The 20,832-nt window shown below is 47.4% G+C and overlaps 1 protein-coding gene across 1 annotated transcript; it reads left to right on the forward strand.

Moving 5' to 3' along the window:
• Positions 1–212: 212 nt before the first annotated feature.
• On the forward strand, positions 213–18,481 carry CYBA (cytochrome b-245 alpha chain). The gene is made up of 6 exons (XM_081920246.1): positions 213–359; positions 5,917–5,986; positions 8,289–8,363; positions 9,060–9,143; positions 9,925–10,006; positions 17,861–18,481. The coding sequence occupies exons 1-6, from the start codon at positions 302–304 to the stop codon at positions 18,053–18,055; spliced, it is 564 nt and encodes a 187-aa protein (XP_081776372.1). The 5' UTR covers positions 213–301; the 3' UTR covers positions 18,056–18,481.
• Positions 18,482–20,832: the final 2,351 nt, after the last annotated feature.

The raw sequence follows: 20,832 nt of genomic DNA on the forward strand, positions 1-20,832 counted from the left end.
CTTTTTGGGCGCTGTTTTCCCCTGCACGCCTCTTGAGTTGAAGAATCCTGTGCAAGTCGAAAGCTGGCAGCGTTTGGAACTGGAGCGAGCCGCAGCGGCGCTTCGTGGGAATCGGGGCGGCAGGGAAGGCCGAGACGCGTGTCTGGAGGGAGACACTGGCGGAGGCCGGGCTGTTGTGGGGCGTTTCTGGCTCGGCCCGCAGAGGAGGAGCAGGAAGGGACGTAGGGGAGTTGGGGGGAGAGGTGTCCGCCCAGCAGCCGGCTCCCTCCTTCACTTTCTCGGTGCAGCTGAGCGCGGCGCGATGGGGGGCATCGAGTGGGCCATGTGGGCGAACGAGCAGGCGCTGGCCTCCGGCCTGAGTGAGTTTTTTTGGGGGTGTGGGGGGATCCGAGGAGGGAGGGGGGATGGACACCAGCGTCTCTCCTTGCCAAGTGGAGCAAAAGGGCCCCTGAGCAAGTGCAGAGTGTCTTTGTCGCCCCAGGCAAGGAAAAGCGGGCGATGCCAGGTTAGAAACTGTTCTGAGCCACCTTCCCGAAATCTTTCCTTCGCGAAAGAATTCGAGTCCCTCCAGCAGGTTTGTGTCCCGGGAGTCCACTCTTCCTCCTCCAGTTCTCCCCATCGTGGTGTGGTTAAACCAGAGTAAATGAAGGAATTGCAAGGGGCTCCATAGCCTCAGTCCATTTGCTTTGTGCCTGAGTGGGTGGAATTAAAAATATGGGGCGCATCTTTTAGTGGAGTAGCTTTGGGCTGGGGAAAGCAGGGGGACCGGGTTAAATGTGAGCGAGCGAGAGCCTGCCTGTGAGTTTGCAGAGCCAAGACTGAAATTATCAACCCCTTAAATTCTCCCTTCTTTTAAAAAAATAAACAAAATGTATTTGTTCCTAAACGTTGAGCATTTCAATTAAACGTGCTTTTGTGAAATTCCCAGTGTCAGTGGCCAGCAATGATATATTCCCCAGTAATCTCAAATTAGTCTTGATGAAACCGAATCTTAATCTTTGAATTTGCATAGTGATGGCAACAGTTTTTACTCGTGTTTCAGCTCTGCCTTGCCATCGGGTTTGTGTGTGTGTTGTGACTCTCTCTCCTGGATGTATTTCCTTGCTGTGTGGGAGAGCAGTTCACCTGTCCTGTGGTGGTTATGTTAAACACATAACACCCTCCTTTTGTTGATGGGGGCATTCTTTTTAATTTGGGCACGAAGGAGACTTCTAGATTTTTGGAGGGGAAAGGACTTTAACCTGGCTTGGCTGTGACCATCAGAACCAAGGAGATTTTTGTGCTTTCCTTTTGAGGAAGTGCAGTGGATGAAAATAAGGAAGGAAACTTGATGTTGCCATTAGCCCAGGAGTGATCTGTGCAGGCTAGGGCATTTGCAAGCACACAGCCTTCCATTTTCCTGTTAGTTAAGGTGGAGTAATCAAGAGCCATATTGTGTATCCATATTCAAAATCATTAGGGCTGATTAGTTGGCCAGCATCACTCAATAGGACTTCTTGCAGTAAGGAAAGTGATGGGGAAAGTGTGTGGTAACATTTGCTTTGATGGACCAGACTTCCCTGCACACAGAATAAATGTTTATTAAATAGTCAGCAACATATAATCTTCCTACAAACAAATCAGGTTGATTCCTCAATATATAGGTTGTTTGGAAGCAGCCTGAGACTCTATCAAAATGGACAGCCCACAAACATCCCAAATGAGGTTTTTTTACTGGGCGCATTGCTTAGCATCCTGCATCTGTTTGAGACAGCCCCTGTACATAAGCGAAGCGGGACCCCCCATTTGGTGGCTGAAGGTTACTGTTCCTGACAACCCTGAGATCCATAAATGAAATAATATTTTTAATTGTAACTGGGGTTTAAAAAAACATTTTAACTATTTTAGAACACTTTAAAAAATGTGTTTGCCAACCTGGGCTCCTTCAGGAGGAAGGGGGGATATAAATTCAATACATAAGAAATAATCAGAACCCAGGGGACTACAGCTGAGCACTCAACAGAAATGTGTAAATGTATCCAACTTTCATATTTTATACCTTTGATAGCACAAATTATTTTTTTCAAATTTCCGCACCACGTTTAAAGCGTGTGGCTTCCTTCAAAGGATCCTGGAAGCTGCAAATTGTTAAGGGTGCTGGGAACTGCAGCTCTTTGAGGGAATAAACTACGCTTCCCAGGATTCTTTGGAGGAAGCAATGTGTTTGAAATGTATGGTGTGTACACAGCCCCAGTCTAAACATTGTACTGTTGCTTTGCATCTGTCAATTGTTATGTACTGTACCTCTTTCTTACCTAAAACATGTACTCTCAACATAATGGATAGTTTTGCCTTGAGGCAATGTGAAAACTGGACGTATGTTTGTGTGCAAATACTTGCACTTCTGGCTGCAAGTGCAGTTGTTGAATTTGAGAGACATAGCATCGGCACATAGCCTGTGTTGATTTGCATGTGCCTCTCAGTCTTATTTTTATGTAAAACAAAAGCCAAGACTCTAAAAATAAACAAATCTAGTTCACAGATAAAGCTTTCAATTAATCCTGGGATATCATTTAGCCCCTAAACAGACAGCATCTTTAAAAAGAGAGAATTTCATGGTACCATAAAGATAAAAAGATTTCTTGCAGCATAAACTTTCATAGACTAGCTTTGTGGAGTGTTTATTTGTATGGCATGCTACAGTAAATAGTTTTGTCTCTAATTTCCCACAAGACCCTTCCTTGTTTTCACTGCACCATTATTTGGATCTTTTGAAGCTGGTATCTTAAGATGACGCGGAGCTCCTGCATCTTTGCCAGCTCCTTTAATTCCTGCATAGTTCGGCCTTCGTGCTGTAATCACAGCAGTGCACAGAACATCCCGTTTGCTTCCGCAGGCCTGCTGGTTCAAGTGTGCTCGAATGCGTCCATCTGGCGCTCTGCTTGACGCATCCCAGATGTCCGCCTGGCTCCTTTCAGACAAGGAGAGCCTGGCAGCACGGCCATGGCAAGTTCTTGCTTTTTAAAACTTCAGTTGCCCTGTGAACCAAAACACAAGAGGCAGCAGAAGGGAGCTGTTTCTGGCCCGCTGGGAGCCTCATATGCTCCCTTGACAAAATAAGAAATGCTGCCCAGGTCAGAGAAACCAGCAGCCCCAGCCTTGAGTGCTTTTGTTGCAGAAGTGGGCTTGTTGTCCGTACCAGTGGCGTAGCGTGGGTTGTCAGCACCCGGGGCAAGGCAAGTAATTTGCGCCCCCTAACCCGTGGATTTGCGCCCCCTACCCCTAACCCCCAGATGTTGCGCCCGGTGCGGCCGGGCCCCCCTGCACCCCCCACGCTACGCCACTGGTCCGTATATATAGAGAAAGTTCCTTTAATCTGGGTTAGTGTGTTCACACAGACAGAGGAGGGCTTATGACCTAGCACCTTGCAAAAACTTTTTCATGAAATCAGTGCTTGCTCCTGTGCCACACCCACCCAGAGCAGTCAGGTGGTGAGGCAATAACAGACTGGGAGAAGGTTTCACTTCTTGGTTCTTCTTCCTTGCAAAAGATCTGATGGTGGTAAACTGGCCTTGTGGGAATTTCCCTGCAGTCAGGTGACCTAGTAGGAAGTGAGGCTCTAAAGGAAAGAGACCTGTCTGCTAGATCAGGCCAAAGGGGACCCATCTAGTTCAGACTCCAGGTGGCTAACCAGATGCTCCAATGGAAACCGGGGGCAGACTCTGGTCTTTCACCTGCACCCTGCGCAAGACCAAAATTTGGCATGTCTCCACCCATTGCCTCCCATTCTACACATGCACTACATTATAGCTGTGACTCCCTATGGCGCCCCCTTGGCTCAGCTCCCACTGCGGGGGTACTGGCTGTGATGCCCTAAATCTGCCTCTATGGGAACTGCCCCCTCCCCACCCCCCACAAACTTGGCTTATAAAGCGCAATATTGCCTACGCTGACTGGCAGCAGTTCTCCAGGGTTTCCTATCTGTGCTCAGAGATGAAGGGGGTTGAATCTGGCAGGTGCTCTGCCCCTGGGTTATGGCCCTTCCCTGAGCTTATATCTGCCCCCTGCACCCCCAACCCCCACCCTAAAGATTTCTTCCACTTTTGCAAACATTGGCGTTTCCCTGATGCCTCCTTCCCTCTTACGCCAAGAGGGTGACATTTTTGACTACGCAAGCACCAGCAGAAACAAAGGGTATGAGCTGATCCCAGAGGCAGTAGCATACGGGCATTGTGTGACTCTTAGCCACTGATAGCCTCCTCCTCTGTGAATTAGTCTAATCCTCCTAGAAGGACATGAGAAAAGGGTGTGTGGAGCAAGACTAAGGGAGTTCTTGTCCAGGAACACAACCAGATGACTTCCGCCACAAGGATATAAGAAGAAGAAGAAGAAACCATCCTGTCAGATCAGGTCACAAATGTAAATTAATTCAGCCTCCTTCTTCACAAGTGGGGCGTAACATGTGGCTAAGAAGAGATGTTTCAGTTAGGTCAGACTAGAAGCCCAGCTAGGGAGAAGTCCTGAAGTCCAGCCTCTCACAGCATCCAACCAGATAGATGCCTTTGGGAAGCTCACAAGCAGGGAGTAAAAGGACAAAAGCCCTCTCCTGCTTCTGCTTCCCCAGCAGCTTTTTTTGGGGGGGGTAGCCTGCCCTTGAACCTGGAGGCTCTATTACCATGGGTTGTGGTCTGCGGTTGATAAAAGTCTCCCCCGAATTGGCCTCTCCTCTCCTTTTAAAAGTCATTGAAGTGAGGGGCCATTTCCACAGCCCCTGAGTCTGTACATTCCACAAATGAATGACGTATTGTGTGTGTGGGGGGGGGATCCTGCATTTTATCTGCCCTGAGTCTACTGCCAATCATTTTCACTGGGCAACTCCAAGCAAGTAATTCTTTCTTAACAAACAGCTCCCCATCCCCATTCAAAGCTGGGCAGTGTGGAGCCTGAGGGAACATTAAGAGCAAGGCTGAGATAATGTGTGAAAAGTGCTGTGAGCAATTAAAGAATGCCTTGCAGCACAAAAGATTATTATCTGCTGCTATGGGTGCTCCTTGCCCTCACACGTTTTCAGAGAAATAGCAAAGACAAAGTTGCCTCTGAACATGCACAGAGTATCATTCATTGAAAGCAGAAAGTTAAGAAGCAGGCATTCCTGGAGGTGGGGAATGGCTGTTTCTTTGGGAGTTAATCTCTGCCTCTGTCAAAGGCCCTTCCTTTATTTCTCATCCTGCCTTTTTGCCAAAGAGCATTGTGCATATTTCTGTGCTGCTTCTGTCCTCACAACAATCCTGTGGGGAAGGCCACACTCCCTGAGCTGCATGGCTGGGTAGGGAATGGAACCTGGGTCCCGCTGGTCCCAGTGCAACACTCTCTGACAGATGAGTGGGGAACATTCGCCAGTCCAAGGGCCGCATCTCCTTGTGGGAAACCGTCTGAGGGCCACATGCCAATGGTGGGTGGAGCCAGAGCCAAAAGTGGGCAGGGCAGCAGATGCAGATTTTACTCTGGGCACAGCAGGCTAGTTTTTACACACATTCTTACCTACCCAGCTCTCTCCATCCTGCATGTAGGCAAGTAAGAGGCATTACTAGAGATCAAGGACACATTGCAAGCCATGCAAAGCAGGACTGGGGAACAGTGTGGCCTGCGGGAGAATGCTAAGGGGCAAACAGAGAGGGTTGCATAGAGAGGTTGCCCATCCTGCTCCAACCACTGCACAGCATCACACGGACTCTCTAATTTTAAGTGGCTTTTCTGCTCTTAATTTATTTTTCTCCCGCAATAAATACATCAATAAATGTTGGACCATGAATTGTGAGCTGTGGGCTCGTTACATTTGTTTTGCTTGTTGGATTTTTTTTTCTTTTCAGTGTTGATTTATGGTGGACTGTGGTTACTGGTAGGTAAGCTTGTCTTTTTTTTCTTTCCCCCTTTTAGTTCTAGTGACTGGTGGGATCGTGGCAGTTGCTGGACAGTTCAAAAACTGGCAGTTTGCAGCCTATTCAATGTATCCTTCCATGTGATTTCTCTCTCCCTTCTTCTCCCCCCCCAAAAAAAACCCCCCCGGATTCTGTAGCCGCAGGATGCCTTATGATTCTGTTGGTATCACAGAATCAAATAGGTGGGAGGCACCTCAAAATCCATCTAGTCCAACTTCCTTTTGACCAGTTCCCAAGATGGTACAGCAGGAATAAATTGGGGTTTTGCTTAATCTGGTCATGTGTGTGTGTGTGTGTGTGTGTGCGCGCTTGCAGAAGTCTAGTGATTACAAAATTGGAATTTCTGTGACTGAACAAGAGGTGGAAGCAAGGTTCCATTGGCCAAATGATGTCAAGGAAATAAAAAATAGTCGCTTTGCTTAACGCAGGCGTTCTGCAGAAGTATGAGGATTGCAAAATGTGGAATTTCGGTAGCTGCACCATGAAAAGAGGGAAGAAGGTAGGTTCTGTTTAGTAAATGGTGTCCAGGAAGTTGCAGTTCCATAGCCAGTCACTGGCTGCTGGTGAAAGGGCAGAGCAGAAATGACTGAGTTGGCTTGTAGGTTGTGCAAAGGAACAATGTGCACATGGAGTGACATCCTGCTGCTTGTGGGTTTGAGCCTGCCAGTCAGTGAGATCAAGCTCTCCCCCAGTTCAACCAGATGCCCTTGTGCAGTTTGGTACTTCTCAGACTCAGTTCCCCACATGTAACACAGCAATCAGAGGGGTTTTGTTTGCAGGAGCTGTTGAAAGGGTGAAATGGAATTGACCTTATGCTCATCTGATATTTGGGTTATAGTGGGGGGGATAAAACAGAGCAGAGGATTTGTAAAGATCTGGCCTGATGAGTTCAAACCAATATGAAATCCATCCTGGTCTGTTCTCTCTCCTGTCCCTGGACCATGTGTCCAGTTTTTTCTGCTCTTCTACATCCCTCAAAACTTTGGTGTTTGCTTAAAGTGGTTTTACTCCACTCTTTATCTGAAAAGACTCCCAGAGCAACCTAGGTGTGATTAATAAAAAACACGAGCATCCCTGCCCACAGACATGCAATTTAAAAGACATGGCACAAAAAGAAAAGAGAGATGGGATGGGAAAGGAAGAGGGGGAAAGTAAATTTGACAACCATTTTATTCCTTCATCAGATTCCCGGTGCCTTTGTGTGAGAATCTCATTCTGATCCAGGCTATACACATACAGTGGTACCTTGGTTTACAACCATAATCCATTCCGAAGGTCCGTTTGTAAACCAAAACAGGTTGTAACCCAAGGAGCACTTTCGCCAATGGGGCCTCCAAAAATTTTTTGTTTGTAATCCGAAAAAAATGGGTTGTGATCCAAAAAAAGGTTGCAAACTGGGACACGCACTTCTGGGTTTGACATGTTTGTAATCCAAAACATTTGCAAACCAAGACATATGCAAACCAAGGTACCACTGTAGTCACATTTTGAAGGCCACATCCACAACATACATTTAAGGCACTATTATATCACTTTGTCAGTCATGGCTTCCACCAAAGAATCCTGGGAACTGTAGTTTGTTAAGGGTGCTGAGAGCTGTTAGGAGATTCCATCTTCCCCTCACAGAACTACAATTCTCAGAGTAGTTTAACAACCAATCTTCTCAGAGTACTCTGGAAATTGTAGCTCTGTGAGGGGAAGAAGGGTTTTCCTCACAACTCTCAGTACCCTTAACAAACAAACCTCCCAAGATTCTTTGGGGGTAAGCCATGGCTGCTTACGGTGGCATAAAAGTGAGCTAAACGTGCAGGTATGACCCTAGTATTTGTCTAGCGTTTTCTATCTGCATGCTCCCCTATAGATAACAGGTCTCGGTCTCAAGGGGCCTACAGCCTGAAATAGCTTGCAGCCGTTTCAGTTTTGGTATTTGGGGGAAATTTTTGTGTTTTCAACCACAGTGATTGCAGAAAGAGATGCAGGCTTTACCTCAGCGTACAGTCTGCTTCAAACAGATCTCTCTCCATGCCTCTTCCACCCCCTCACACAGAGGAAAGATTGTGTTGAGACAAACATGTGTGCTGCATGTGTGAACTGGCACTTTGGCTTAATATTGCTAAGATACAAACTTCCTCCAGGTCACTAGTGGGACTTTGGAAATATTTTTTCTGTTGGAAAAACACATAACATAAAACATAACATAACATAACATAATATATATACATTTTTTAAAACTCTTCTCTCATTTCCCGGGGCAGAGCAAAGGAGGGATTCTGAGCTGTCCTGGATATCAGGGACTACTCAGGAGAAAGCTTTCCTAGGATAATGGGGCACAAAAGAGATACCCTCCTTCCTTAACCCTTTCCCCCAAAGAGCTGCTGGAGTCTTTATATGCCTGCTGGAGTACCCGAGGGGGAAGCGGAAAAAGGGATCTACGATGGAGCGGTGGTAAGTGTCTTTTTTAAAAAATGTTTTATTTTTATTTATGATTTTCAATAATTTTACAGTCATTCCAACATTTCAAAACTTGACTTCCTTCCCCCTATTTCTTTGGCTCCTTAACTTTATTTTTAATATCTTCTGCATATCCAAATTAACTTAATTTGATCATTTTTTTATTTACTTTAAATATATACCGTACTCTTATGAAACTGCATTACAATAATCCTACCAATGTTCTTAACTGTTTACAGTTTGTAAATATTCAATAAACCATTTCCATTCTTTTAATAAGTATGGTGTCTAATGCCTTTTCATTTTTGACCACGATTGTTATTGACATTGGCTTTCAAAATAGGCATTCATTTTAGTTATGCAGCCTTGTACCTGGTGTTGCTTGGGAATTCTAAGAACCCAAAACTCCAGCGCACTTTTGAAATCAGTGGTTACGTTCAGCACATTTCCAAAAGGGTCAGCCTGCCATCTTCCTTCAAAATGGCATCCAGTTGTATCCAAAGATAGACAAAACCATGCACCTTGAGCTCGGGAACTCTCTGGTTAAAATCAATGTAGTTTCAAAAGGTTAGGTCTGCCTCCTTCATTCAGTATGGCTTTTGAGCAAGCTTCTGGGTATCACAGAACCCTTTGACAACTAGAATCTGTGTTTGTCATTGCACTCTCTCTTTTTATTCCCATCCCCAACAGTGGCCAGAAGTGCTTCACAACTGTCGTGAAGGCATTTGGACCCCTCACTAGGAATTACTACGTCCGGGCTTTCCTGCACATATGGTAAATAATTCATTCCACTTCTTGACTTGTCACCCTTTTCAGTATTTGGGGGGGAAATTAGACAAAACTTTCTGCTTTGTCTCTCCAGTTAACTGATGCTCACGTCTTATAGAGACATGTGTGTGTTTGTGTGTGGTCCACATACATGAAACTCGCATGGAAGTCCTAACTGGATGTGGTTGGGGGGAGGGGCATTACAGTGGGTCCCCTTTCCTTGGTTCTGCAATGTGGTTGGGTGTTTTGTTTACTCAATTGAATCTTAAGACGGTCATAAGATGTTAGTCACACCTCCTTCTTACAGTGCATTCTCCCTTTTTTAATAAAAAAAGAGCAAGTGTCGGGGCAGAAATCCCTTAAATGTCTGGGGGTGGGTGGGGAGATTTTCACCTTTTGAAATATGGGAACCCTATTAAGAAGCATCCATTAGAGCATCACAAGATGGCATTAAAACATTCCACACATAAATCCAGGCATTGGGAGGAGACTGCCTAGCTGGACTGCTGGGATTCTTGGAAGGAATGGCGCAACACAGGTGATGCTCTGCATATTTCATTGGTGGCTGGTGCCCATTGAGACTGATAGGGCAGAAGGCAGAGAGGTCAACAGTAGGTGGCGCCAGAGCCAACTAATTCTATCTTTGTCCCCATCATCCTTCTGCTGAGTTCATTGCATTATGGTTTATATGTAAACTGATTTGATAAGCTATCATAGAAGTGAGAAGTGGCTTATAGATTCTCTAAAACAAATACAAATAAATCTCTCTCACTTGTTCCTTTTGCAGCTTGGCCGTTCCAGCAGCATTTTTACTGGCCACGATCCTCGGCACAGTTTGTCTCGCCATTGCCAGCGCCATCTACTTACTGGTAAGCAGCCCCCACCACAACCCCCATTTGACTCCTGAATTAACAGCAGCAACAGTAATAATATATACAAAGATGTCAAATAGTTAAAATGATTTATATCTAATGGATCATCCAGTGTTTAGTAAACTGAATGATTGATGAGTTAAATTTAAATAAATGTGCATTTTACCACAGTTTCGCTCTAGGTGTCCTTTTAAGATAGTCAAGGAGAAAATGGAATAAATATTTGTTTTTTTGTGGGGAGAATGGTCTCAGAGGATTATTAGGTCCTTGTCCTGAGAGTTTCTTGTAAAACAGAGTCGCCCCTGTTTTAAAGCTTCAATCAGTTTGCACAAAAGGATTCTCCTCTATAATTTTTGCAAAGATCCAGGGCTCAGCTGTCTGATGGTTTTAGGCTGCTGGATCTGCAAGTCAACCTTTAGTTCTTGCAATCCTTTGCTTCAGAGCCTAGGAATGGCTAACAGCCCTCTAGCTCCCTCTGCTGGTCAGAGCTCATGCTACCTTTAAATACAAAATATGTTACTTCAAGTTGATAATTGAGCATATTCCAGTATTTCATGTGGAGCAAGAAATGACATTGTACATCCTGGGGTTTATGATGCCTACTGCGGTGTGGCAATTAGAGAGTTGGATGAAAGAAACCTGGGAGACCAGGGTTCAAATCCCCACTCAGGAGGCTTACCTTGGGCCAGTTACCAACTCTCAGCCTAACCTACCTCACAGGGTTGTTGTGGGACTTGAATAAGGAGTAGGAGGAGAAGCGTGTGTGCCACTCTGAACTCCTTGGAGAAGAAGGTGGGATATAAAAGCAATAAAAATATGATGATGATGATGATGATGATGATGATGATATTGTATTAGTATCTCATTTTCTTATAAGTTTTTGTAGAATATGTATAATTTATGTGGTGTAAAAAGCTTGTTTAATCTTAACGGGGCATTTGCTATCGCTTATTTGAGTCTAACAAGATATTCAATTTTTTAAAGTGCTGAGGCCTCAGCTTTTTACCCCGGACTTTGGCACCTGAGAGAATATATTTTTAGGACCCACACTCTTCTCTTCACAATGACATTTATTTTTAGATTCCTGTAACCCATCCTGAGACCTTATGGTGAAGGGCAGGGAATAAATCAAATAACCATAATCAGAAATAAATAGTGAAAATGTTTTGTATCTGTCAGGGAACTGCCATCTAAAGCGCCGGGGGCGCAAAGGCTCACTGAGGTTGAGAGAGGAGTAGCAGCGGAAGAGGGAACCAGTAGAGGGCGAGCAAGAACTCCAAGGGAAAGTGAGTCGGAGGGATGGCTCAGAGACACTTCCAGCGAAAACAGTGGGGAGGTCTCAGGACCTCCTATAGGGACACCCACACCTCGCCGGAAACTGTCACGCCGAGAGGCCAGACGACGTGTTTCCGTTAAAGAGCTTTTATGTTGGAAAAGATTCCGAAAGCAGCCACTTTCGGATTCTACTAGTGATTGACGCAGCCATGCTGGAGGGGCTCCGTCACAGGCACAGGTTTGAAAACCTGATCAAACTCTGAGGGACTTGCATTTTACGCACAAGCAGCTCATCGTCCCATCACAGCAATCCGAAAGTCACCGAAAGCCAGCTTGTGCAGGGAGAAGCATCATGAGCAACCCAGCCGGAACCGGAGGAGCAGGAGCAGCTGGAGGGGGTCCAAGCCTGGAAGAAAGGTACAGGGCGTTGGAGATCCAGTTGGCGCTGCAAACGGCGAGGCTTGAGGAGAGGAGGGCTCAGGATGCAGAAAAGGGAAAGGAGAAAACCACCCCGCTCGCCAGAAAGGTACCAGGATTGGTGCAGAAATTCGGGGGGGATCCCAGGAACTATCATGCCTTTAGAACAGAGATGCAATACGCTCTAAACTTGCAGTTTGATTACTTCCCCGACGAGGAATCGCGAGTGGCTTTTGTGATTGGCCATCTCGAATCCGGGGCGAAAGATTGGGTTAGACCCCTGATGGCAGCGAATAATGAGATCCTAAAGGACACGAGGAAGTTTTTTCGTGCCATGGACCTGATGTTTTCCAGCGATATTGAGCAGGGGGTGGTGCGAAGGCAGTTAATGGCTTGCCAGCAAGGAAGCAGATCTGTCCGTGAGTACTGGACTGAATTTACTATGCTGATTCATAAATTGGGGTGGGACCTATCGGCGGAGCCCATCCAAATGCTTTTCGAAGAGGGGCTTTCTTCAACCGTCAAAGATGAGCTTTCCCGGGGGCCCAGGGCGGAGTCTATGGATCAATTAACCAAATCTGCGCTGTCCATAGGAGCGCGCCAGGAGGCGAGGGCTTTGGAAAAGCGGGAAGGGAAAGGAGACCGTTGGAGGGAGTTCCGCATTCCAGACATTCCAGAGCCACCTTTCCCGCCGGCAGAGCCGATGGAAGTTGGAACAGCGCGGGCGCGCGCAGTTTCAAATCCCAGTGAAGGGCGGAAGAAGGAGGGAAAGAGCGCCAAGAGATGTTATCTCTGCCAACAGCCAGGGCACTTTGCCAGAGTCTGCCCACAAAGAAAGGAATGGCAAGGGATGGCAGGAGCTGTTGGGGGAAAGGAAGAGGAAGGCAAGGAGCAAGTAAAAGCCAACGCCTGGCTGCCACCGTCGGGGCACAGCAGCCAGGCCAAAGAGCAGTGAAAGTGCCCACGCCGGAACCTCCCAGACCCGCTTTAGTGATAGAGGTGTTACTAGAACTGCCAAACGGACACCCACTAAAGATCAAGGCGCTTTTGGATTCAGGCAGCTCCTGTAATTTCATGAGTAAGGAGTTTGCAGCTGAGCATCAGATACAGACCATCCCTTTAAGTAACCCCTTGCAGGTGACTACGATTGACGGCAGAGAGCTGTTGGGGGGAGAAGTTAGCCAACAGACTGTCCCGATGATAATGAGGGTGGCAAGGCACACCGAACAGATAGCGTTTAATGTGGCCATCCTGGGAGGAGCGCCCATCATTTTGGGGATGAGCTGGCTGGCGCTACACGATCCGCTAGTGGGCTGGCATCAGAGGGTGGTCTCCTTTGGGTCAGCGCATTGCCTAGAACACTGCAAGGAGGGGAAGGTTTCGGGAGGAGACAGAGTCACCCTAGCCGGGATGGAAGTAATGGACAAAGGGAAGGTGCCCCCGCAATACGCAGATCTGAGCAACGTATTCAGCGAAAGGGAAGCAGACAAACTGCCACCGCATAGACCCTTTGACTGTCAAATCAACCTACTCCCTGGGGCCCAACTCCCAGTAGGCAAGCTGTACGCCATGTCAGACAGGGAGATGCAGGAGCTGAGGGAGTTCATTGACAAAAACCTGAAGCGAGGTTTCATCAGAGAGTCCCGAGCGGTGGGGGGCAGCCCAGTGTTTTTTGTGGACAAAAAGAACACAGACAAACCGAGACTGGTGTGTGACTTTAGGGCCCTCAATGCAGTGTCGGAGCCCCTGGCTTTCCCTATGCCCCGAATTGATGACATTTTGACCAGAGTAAGGAAGGGAAAGATTTTTACAAAGCTGGACCTGCGGGGGGCGTACAATCTGATACGCATAAGGAAGGGAGATGAATGGAAGACCACCATGTTTACCCCTTTGGGAGCCTTTGAATACCTCGTTATGCCCTTCGGTCTACAAGGGGGCTCCGCGTGTTTTCAAGCTTTTATAAACCACGTTCTGGGACCTTTGCTCTACAAGAATTGTGTGGCCTTTTTAGACGACGTGTTGGTGTATTCGGAAGATGAGGAACAGCATGTGAGGGACGTTCGAGAAGTGTTGGGCAGGCTGCAAGCCAACCAGCTGTGGGTGAAACTGGAGAAGTGCCAGTTTCATACCAAGGAGGTGGAATTCCTGGGGTACCGCTTGTCAGACAAGGGATTGGCCATGGATCCAGGCAAGGTCCAAGCGGTACTGGAATGGAAGACACCGAAGACCAAGAAGGACGTGCAAAGATTCTTGGGGTTTGGGAACTTTTATCGGAAGTTCATCAAGAACTTTGCCCACTTGACGGCGCCCATCACCGACTGCCTCAGCAGCAAGAAGAAATTTGTTTGGACGGTAGAGGCGGATCGAGCCTTTGAAGAACTGAAAAGGGCTTTCGCCTCGGAAGAACAACTTCTGCATGTGGATTTACGAAAACCCATGAGAGTGGAAACCGATGCATCCGACCGGGCGGTAGGGGCGGTCCTTCTTCAACCGGGGAGGAGTGCGTCGGAGTGGAGACCGTGTGCCTTCTTCTCGCGGAAGCTGAATAAATCCGAGAGGAATTACACGGTGTATGACAGGGAACTACTTGCCATTCACGAAGCATTCCGGAGGTGGAGACATTTATTAATTGGGGCACAACACAAGGTGCAAGTGTGCACCGACCACAAGAATTTAGAGTATTGGAGAACAGCTCGAGTGCTCAACCAACGACAAGTGAGATGGGCACAGGAATTCTCCAAATTCAACTTTGAAATTTGTTATGTGCCAGGCCCAGAAAACGTCAGGGCGGACGCGCTCTCACGCAAACCAGAGTATTGGGAAGGGGAGGGGGTGATCGAAGAGAGACATGTCATCCCTGAGGACCGCTGGGTGTGTGGGGCGGCGCTGGTGGGGCAACGAGAACTGGTAGAGGAAACGGAAAATGATGAATATGCCCAGGATAAGCTCAGAGGTCTCAGGGGGGAGGGCGAGAGTCCCGGAGGTTTTGAGGAAAGAAATGGGGCATTGTATTACAAAGGGGCACTGTATATACCCGAAGGTGAATTGAGGGGGAGAGTACTCAAGCAGTTGCATGATAGCCCCACGGCGGGACATTTTGGACAACACAAGACCATGTGGTTGGTTACCAGGGAATTTTGGTGGCCTAAGGTGAGGGAAGATGTAAGGGAGTATGTAAGAGGGTGTGACCAATGTCAGCGAGCCAAAGGGGAAAGAAGGGCGCCGGCAGGGTTATTAGAACCATTACCCACACCAGAACGGCCTTGGGAAGCGATATCAATAGATTTTATGACGGATCTGCCAAAGTCCAAGGGGAAAACAGCCATCATGGTAGTAGTAGACCTGTTAACTAAGATGTGCCACTTTGTAGCATGCTCACATGCAGTCACAGCGGAAGAAACAGCGAAGTTGTTTGTAGAACACATCTTTAGGTTGCACGGGGCTCCCTTGAGGGTGATCTCAGATCGCGGCAAACAATTTACTTCCAGGTTCTGGAGGAAGCTCATGAGCTTGCTGCACGTGGAAGTCAATTTTTCAACTTCCCGGCACCCTGAAACCAACGGGCAGGCGGAAAGAGCAAATGGCATTCTTCAACAATATCTGAGGTGTTATGTCAATGACAGAGAGAACGATTGGGTCGAAAAGTTGGCGTTGGCAGAATTTGCCTACAATAATGCGGAGAATGTGTCCACAGGGATGAGTCCCTTTTTGGCTAATTACGGGTGTCACCCCAGGGCATTTCCAGGGGAAGGAGGGGAGAGATGGAGCGTCCCAGCGGCTGAACATTTTGTAGAAGAGATGGAAGCGATCCATCATCAGCTCCAGCTCAACTTAGAAAGGGCTAAGGCACAATATAAGAAGCAGGCAGACAAGAACAGAAGGGAAGGTGAAACCATAAGGGTGGGGGATCAAGTGTGGTTGTCAACCCAAGGGTTGCCGTTCAAAGGGGGTTGTAAGAAATTGAGGCCCAGAAGATTGGGACCCTTTGAGGTCATTCAGCAGGTCAACCCGGTAGCTTTCAAACTCCGATTACCCAACCACATGAAATTGCACCCAGTGTTCCACAGGTCGTTACTGTCACCATACAGGGGGGGACGTGAAGGGGAGTACGTCAGGGGACCAGCCTTGGAAGAGAGGGAACGCCGCAACCATGTAGCGGAAATCCTCGATTCCAGGTGGAAGGGAAATCAGGTGGAGTATTTGGTGGCGTGGGAAGGGGAACCGGAGTCAGAAAACACCTGGGTAAGTGCAGAGGAAGTCAATGACGAGGTTTTAACAGAAACGTTCCACCAAAGGTTCCCGAGGAAACCTCAGCCGATAGCAAGGTTTAGGAGGGAGTATTTCGGCACCACCGATGAGGAAGAGGAAATGGAAGGGTTCGCGGAGTCGGAGTTGGAAGAGGGAGTGGACTCCGATGACGAAGATTACCGAGAGAGTAGGAACAGCAACAAGTGGAGGGAAGTGTTCGCGACGTCGGAAGATGAGGGAGGTTCTTTCAGGGGTTTTACCTCCTCACCGCCAGTAGGGGAGGAGACGGGAGGGGGTGAAGGGGGCCCTGGAGGGGAGGTGGATGTCAGGGAACTGCCATCTAAAGCGCCGGGGGCGCAAAGGCTCACTGAGGTTGAGAGAGGAGTAGCAGCGGAAGAGGGAACCAGTAGAGGGCGAGCAAGAACTCCAAGGGAAAGTGAGTCGGAGGGATGGCTCAGAGACACTTCCAGCGAAAACAGTGGGGAGGTCTCAGGACCTCCTATAGGGACACCCACACCTCGCCGGAAACTGTCACGCCGAGAGGCCAGACGACGTGTTTCCGTTAAAGAGCTTTTATGTTGGAAAAGATTCCGAAAGCAGCCACTTTCGGATTCTACTAGTGATTGACGCAGCCATGCTGGAGGGGCTCCGTCACAGGCAGAGGTTTGAAAACCTGATCAAACTCTGAGGGACTTGCATTTTACGCACAAGCAGCTCATCGTCCCATCACAGTATCCAACTGACATTTACTCAGAGTAGACCCATTGAAATAAATAGTTACATCCCTTAATTTCAATGGTTGTACTCTGAGCATGACTTACATTGGATACAACATAATAATAGTAATAAGTGTCTCCAGGGCAGAAATGTACTCATTTTTCCTCTAGTAAAGATTCAACACATTCCCCCCTTCCTCTCAAATCATTTTTATTTGTTTTCAAACGTGATACAAAAGAAAAAATAAAATAAATATCGAACAAAAATAGAATGCAGGTCCATCGATGCATAAAGGGCATCAAGAAAAACTGAAACAACTTTTTTAAAAAATACACAGTGTCTCTGCAATGAACTCAGTGAGGTCAGCTGGCTGGCTTACATTGCCATCAGACTGACAGACAGGGGTGGGTGGGATGTGACTTGAATGGAGGCTATGGACAGAATGAGTCTTTGACAGAACAGGGATTTGCATCAGGGTTTGAATTCTGTCTTGAAGTATCAATCGCTGGGAATTGCTGGTGTAGAAAACGCTGTTACACACTCAGATTGTGCTTGAGAACAGGATGCTGGACTAGATAGGCCTTTAGCCTGATCAGCAAGGCTCTTCTTAGGTTCTTTATGTTCTTATACTGAGTCCAACCATTTATTCCTCTAGTTCAGCATCATCTACACAGATGGGCAGCAGCTTTCCAGGGTTTCAGGCAGGGGACGATTCCCAGCCTTACCTGGAAATGCCAGGAGCTTCTGCATGCAAGGCAGATGCTCAACCTCTGAGCTATGGCAAGGACAATATAGGGAACTTAGGAAGCTCCTTCTACTGAGTCAGGCCATTGGTCCAACTAGCACAGTATTGGCTACACTGACAGGCAGTGGCTCTCCAAGGTTTCAGGTGGGAGTCTCTCCCAGGCCTACTTCTGTGGTAGATCATCTGCTTTACATACTGAAGTTTCCAGGTTCTATATGTGGCGCCTCCAGGGAGAATTAGGAATGTAGCCTTGCCTGAAGCCCTGAGGTGCTGTTGACAGTCAATGTGGACAATACCGAGCTAGCTCAACTAATCTCGTATGACTTTGTGTAAGGCCTCAGACGCTCCTATGAACCTGGGACCATGTGCATGTAGAAAATAAAATAAACATGGGTCTTTCCCTCGAGATACCCTTTCCTCCTCACATCTCTCTGGGCTTTTTCCTCCAGGCTGCCATTCGTGGCGAAGAGTGGCGTCCCATCGAAGTGAGGCAACGGGAACCGCTACAAATAGGAGCCACCATTAAACACCCTCCAACCAACCCACCTCCACGGCCTCCGGCTGAGGCTCGCAGGAAGCAAGCGGGCGAGGCAGAAGCTGCAGCCCAGGATAATCCCCTCCCTGTTGTCATTGAGGCTGAATGAATGACAGGTCGGGCTGGTGCCCTCGAAGGAGCCTGAGCGGGCTTCTTTTGCTGTGCTCGGAGCAGTGGGGGAGGAGTGGCCATTTTGTGGTTGATCTTCGGATATCGCCCTCCTCTTCCAGCTCTGTTGTCTGCCTCTACAGATGCTTCTCCACAAGCCAGATTCTCCTCAATCCTGTCACTTCCCCCAGTTTGCTCCTGAAGACCCACCAGGCCAGATAGCTGCCATGCTCGATTCATGACAGGGCTCAGCGGCAGCCATATTGTTTGTCTCCAGAATACTAATTGGAGAATTGTGAAGCTCCAGGCAGGGATTACCCCAGCCGGCATCCTGAGAGTGGCAATGGCTTTTTCTTTTCTTCATGCTCTCTCTAAGATTCCCCATGTTTTTACTTTGTAATAAAAATTACCTGGTTGGTTGGTTGTCTTCTTTGTATGGTTGCGTTTCTTTGCTCTGTTTCACTTACTCAGAGTTTTCTACATCCATGGTTTATACATACATATGCATGATCTGGTTGGCTTGACTGCCATAAATTGGCAAAGGAGTCTGGCTCTCAAGTGATTGCAACTTCAGAAACTATTTGCCTCCTAAATTAGGCTGTGAGAATACCTGGTGAACAGCCACTCAAGTGTAGATTTGTACTTGTATTTCCAGGTCATCTCTGAGTTAATGTGTTTGGGTTTGTTTGCTTTTTTGTGAAGTGAAGGAAGTAATTGGCTTCATGCTTTCTGAACCAGCATTTTGCGACTGGCTCCAGGTACCGCAGTGGAGGTCAGACTTCAAGCTTGAGGAAACTAATTTGTCTTTTGCTAGATCCCTGAGGTTATTTATTCATTTATTACATTTCTATACCACCCGTTCCTCCAAGGACCTCAAGGTGGTGTACATGGTTTTCCCCTCCTCACTTTTTCCTCAGAACAACCTTGTGAGGCAGATTAGTCTGAGACACAGTGTCACCCAATGACACTTCATGACTCAGGAGGGATTCAAACTCTGGTCTTCCAGGTCACAGTCCAACACACTTTTCGTTACACCACACAGGAACCAGGTGCAAAGAGCAGAGCGTAAAATTAAAAGAACGTGGTGCTACCAAGCAGTTCCTAAACCCAGACATTTTTTTTCCCCAAGTACCAGAACTGAGCTGAACTCACACACCTGCCGTACAACTATCCTTTACTGGTTAACCCATGTTTTCTTCATTTCAGCAATCTAATTTAAGTTCCTGTGTATCATATTCTTGCTATTCTTTTTGAACAATTGAGTGTCAGAAATCTATCTGTTGCAAATAATCTAGGGATCTGCCCATCTCTGAGTTAGTGGACCTTGGCAGTTGTAGCAAAATGCAACTTAGCTCTCCATATGCCCAATGTTTACCTGTGCTTAATGTTGGCTACCTGTTGTAAATAACATATTCGGGAGGATAAAGCTATCAGCAGCTATGAGCCATCATGGCTACACCCTCTGTTGGAGGCAGTATGCCTCTGGGGGCTGTTTGCTGGGAATCCCAAGTGGGGAAGAATGCTGTTGCTTTAAGGTCCTGCTTGCGAGTTTCCCATTGGGGCATCTGGTTGGCCACTGAGAACAGGATGCTGGATTAAATGGCTTACAGACATGATCTACCAGATTCTTTTTAAGTCCTTATTCACACAGTGCATAGTTAAAACTTTGACATTCTCTCCCACAAGAGGTAATGGTGGCCAACCAGGCTTTAAAAGAAGATTAGACAAATTCATATAGGAAGAGGTTATCAATAGCTACTTCCAGTATTGGGCAAGAGGCTGCTTAAGCGACATCCACCATTCTTTCAAAGCATTATGATAGCACTTGAAACAGTCATGGCTTCCCCCAAATATTACTGGGAACTGTTGTTTGTTAAGGGTGCTGAGAGCTGGTACGGGTGTATTCCCCTCTCAGAGCTATAATTCCCAGAGTTCCTTGGGGCAAAGGGATTAACTACTGAAGTGTGGCTTAATTTCCCAGGGCAATTTATTTCTGGCGCCTGAAGGTGGCGCTGCAAAATCAGTGTGGCTCTATAGCATGCACCATCTCTACAACTGGAAGCAGTAATGCCTCTGAACACCAGTTACTCAGAATCACAAGCAGAAAGAGTTCATATTCGCCAAGTGCCCCAATTTTCCAGGGACAGTCCCAGAATTACAAAAGCCACCCTGGCTTCTGATTTGATCCTGAAACGCCCTCCCCCCCCCCCAGCCAGCACCGCAGATACAAAGGATGAGCCAATGCTTGTCCCAAGCGACGATGGTGGCGGCTGTGGCGGAGCATCCTGTAGCCTCTCCATGACCACTGCTGGGGAGTTGAGGGTCAGTTGGGGCGGGGAGTGAGAAATGCCCCTATTTTCATCTGAGGAATGTTGGAGGGTATGGAGAGCTCTGTCATGCTCATGTCTTGTGTGCAGGCTTCCCACAGTCATCTGGCTCGCTGTGAGAATAGGATGCTGGGTTAGGTGGATCCAGCAGCCAAGCTCTTACATTCTTAGATTAGTTAAAGGGAAATTCTGTGGCAGAGCATCTTGGCTGCATCCAGATGAAATAAAGAAAGATCTGGAACCCTGGAGAGCGGTTGCCAGTCAGTGTAGGCAACACTGAGCTAGATGGACTGACCAAAAGGCTGCTCCCTATTTCCCCATGTACCATATTTTTCCATCTATAAGATGCCCCCATGTATAAAACGCCCCCTATTTTTGCGGCAACAGCCAATCGCCAGTCCACTTCAGCACTATCCGTGTATAAGATGCCCCCTAAAATTTGCCATTATTT

The sequence above is a fragment of the Podarcis melisellensis genome (assembly GCF_964234715.1).
Source record: "Podarcis melisellensis genome assembly, chromosome: 8".
NCBI lineage: Eukaryota > Metazoa > Chordata > Lepidosauria > Squamata > Lacertidae > Podarcis > Podarcis melisellensis.

Excerpts from the sequence above, each read along its gene's own strand:
- CYBA (XM_081920246.1), top strand. The coding sequence starts at position 302 with ATGGGGGGCATCGAGTGGGCCATGTGGGCGAACGAGCAGGCGCTGGCC. Across the intron at positions 5,987-8,288 it reads CAGTTTGCAGCCTATTCAAT|AGCTGCTGGAGTCTTTATAT; the intron begins GTATCCTTCCAT and ends TTTCCCCCAAAG. Across the intron at positions 10,007-17,860 it reads CCAGCGCCATCTACTTACTG|GCTGCCATTCGTGGCGAAGA; the intron begins GTAAGCAGCCCC and ends TTTTTCCTCCAG.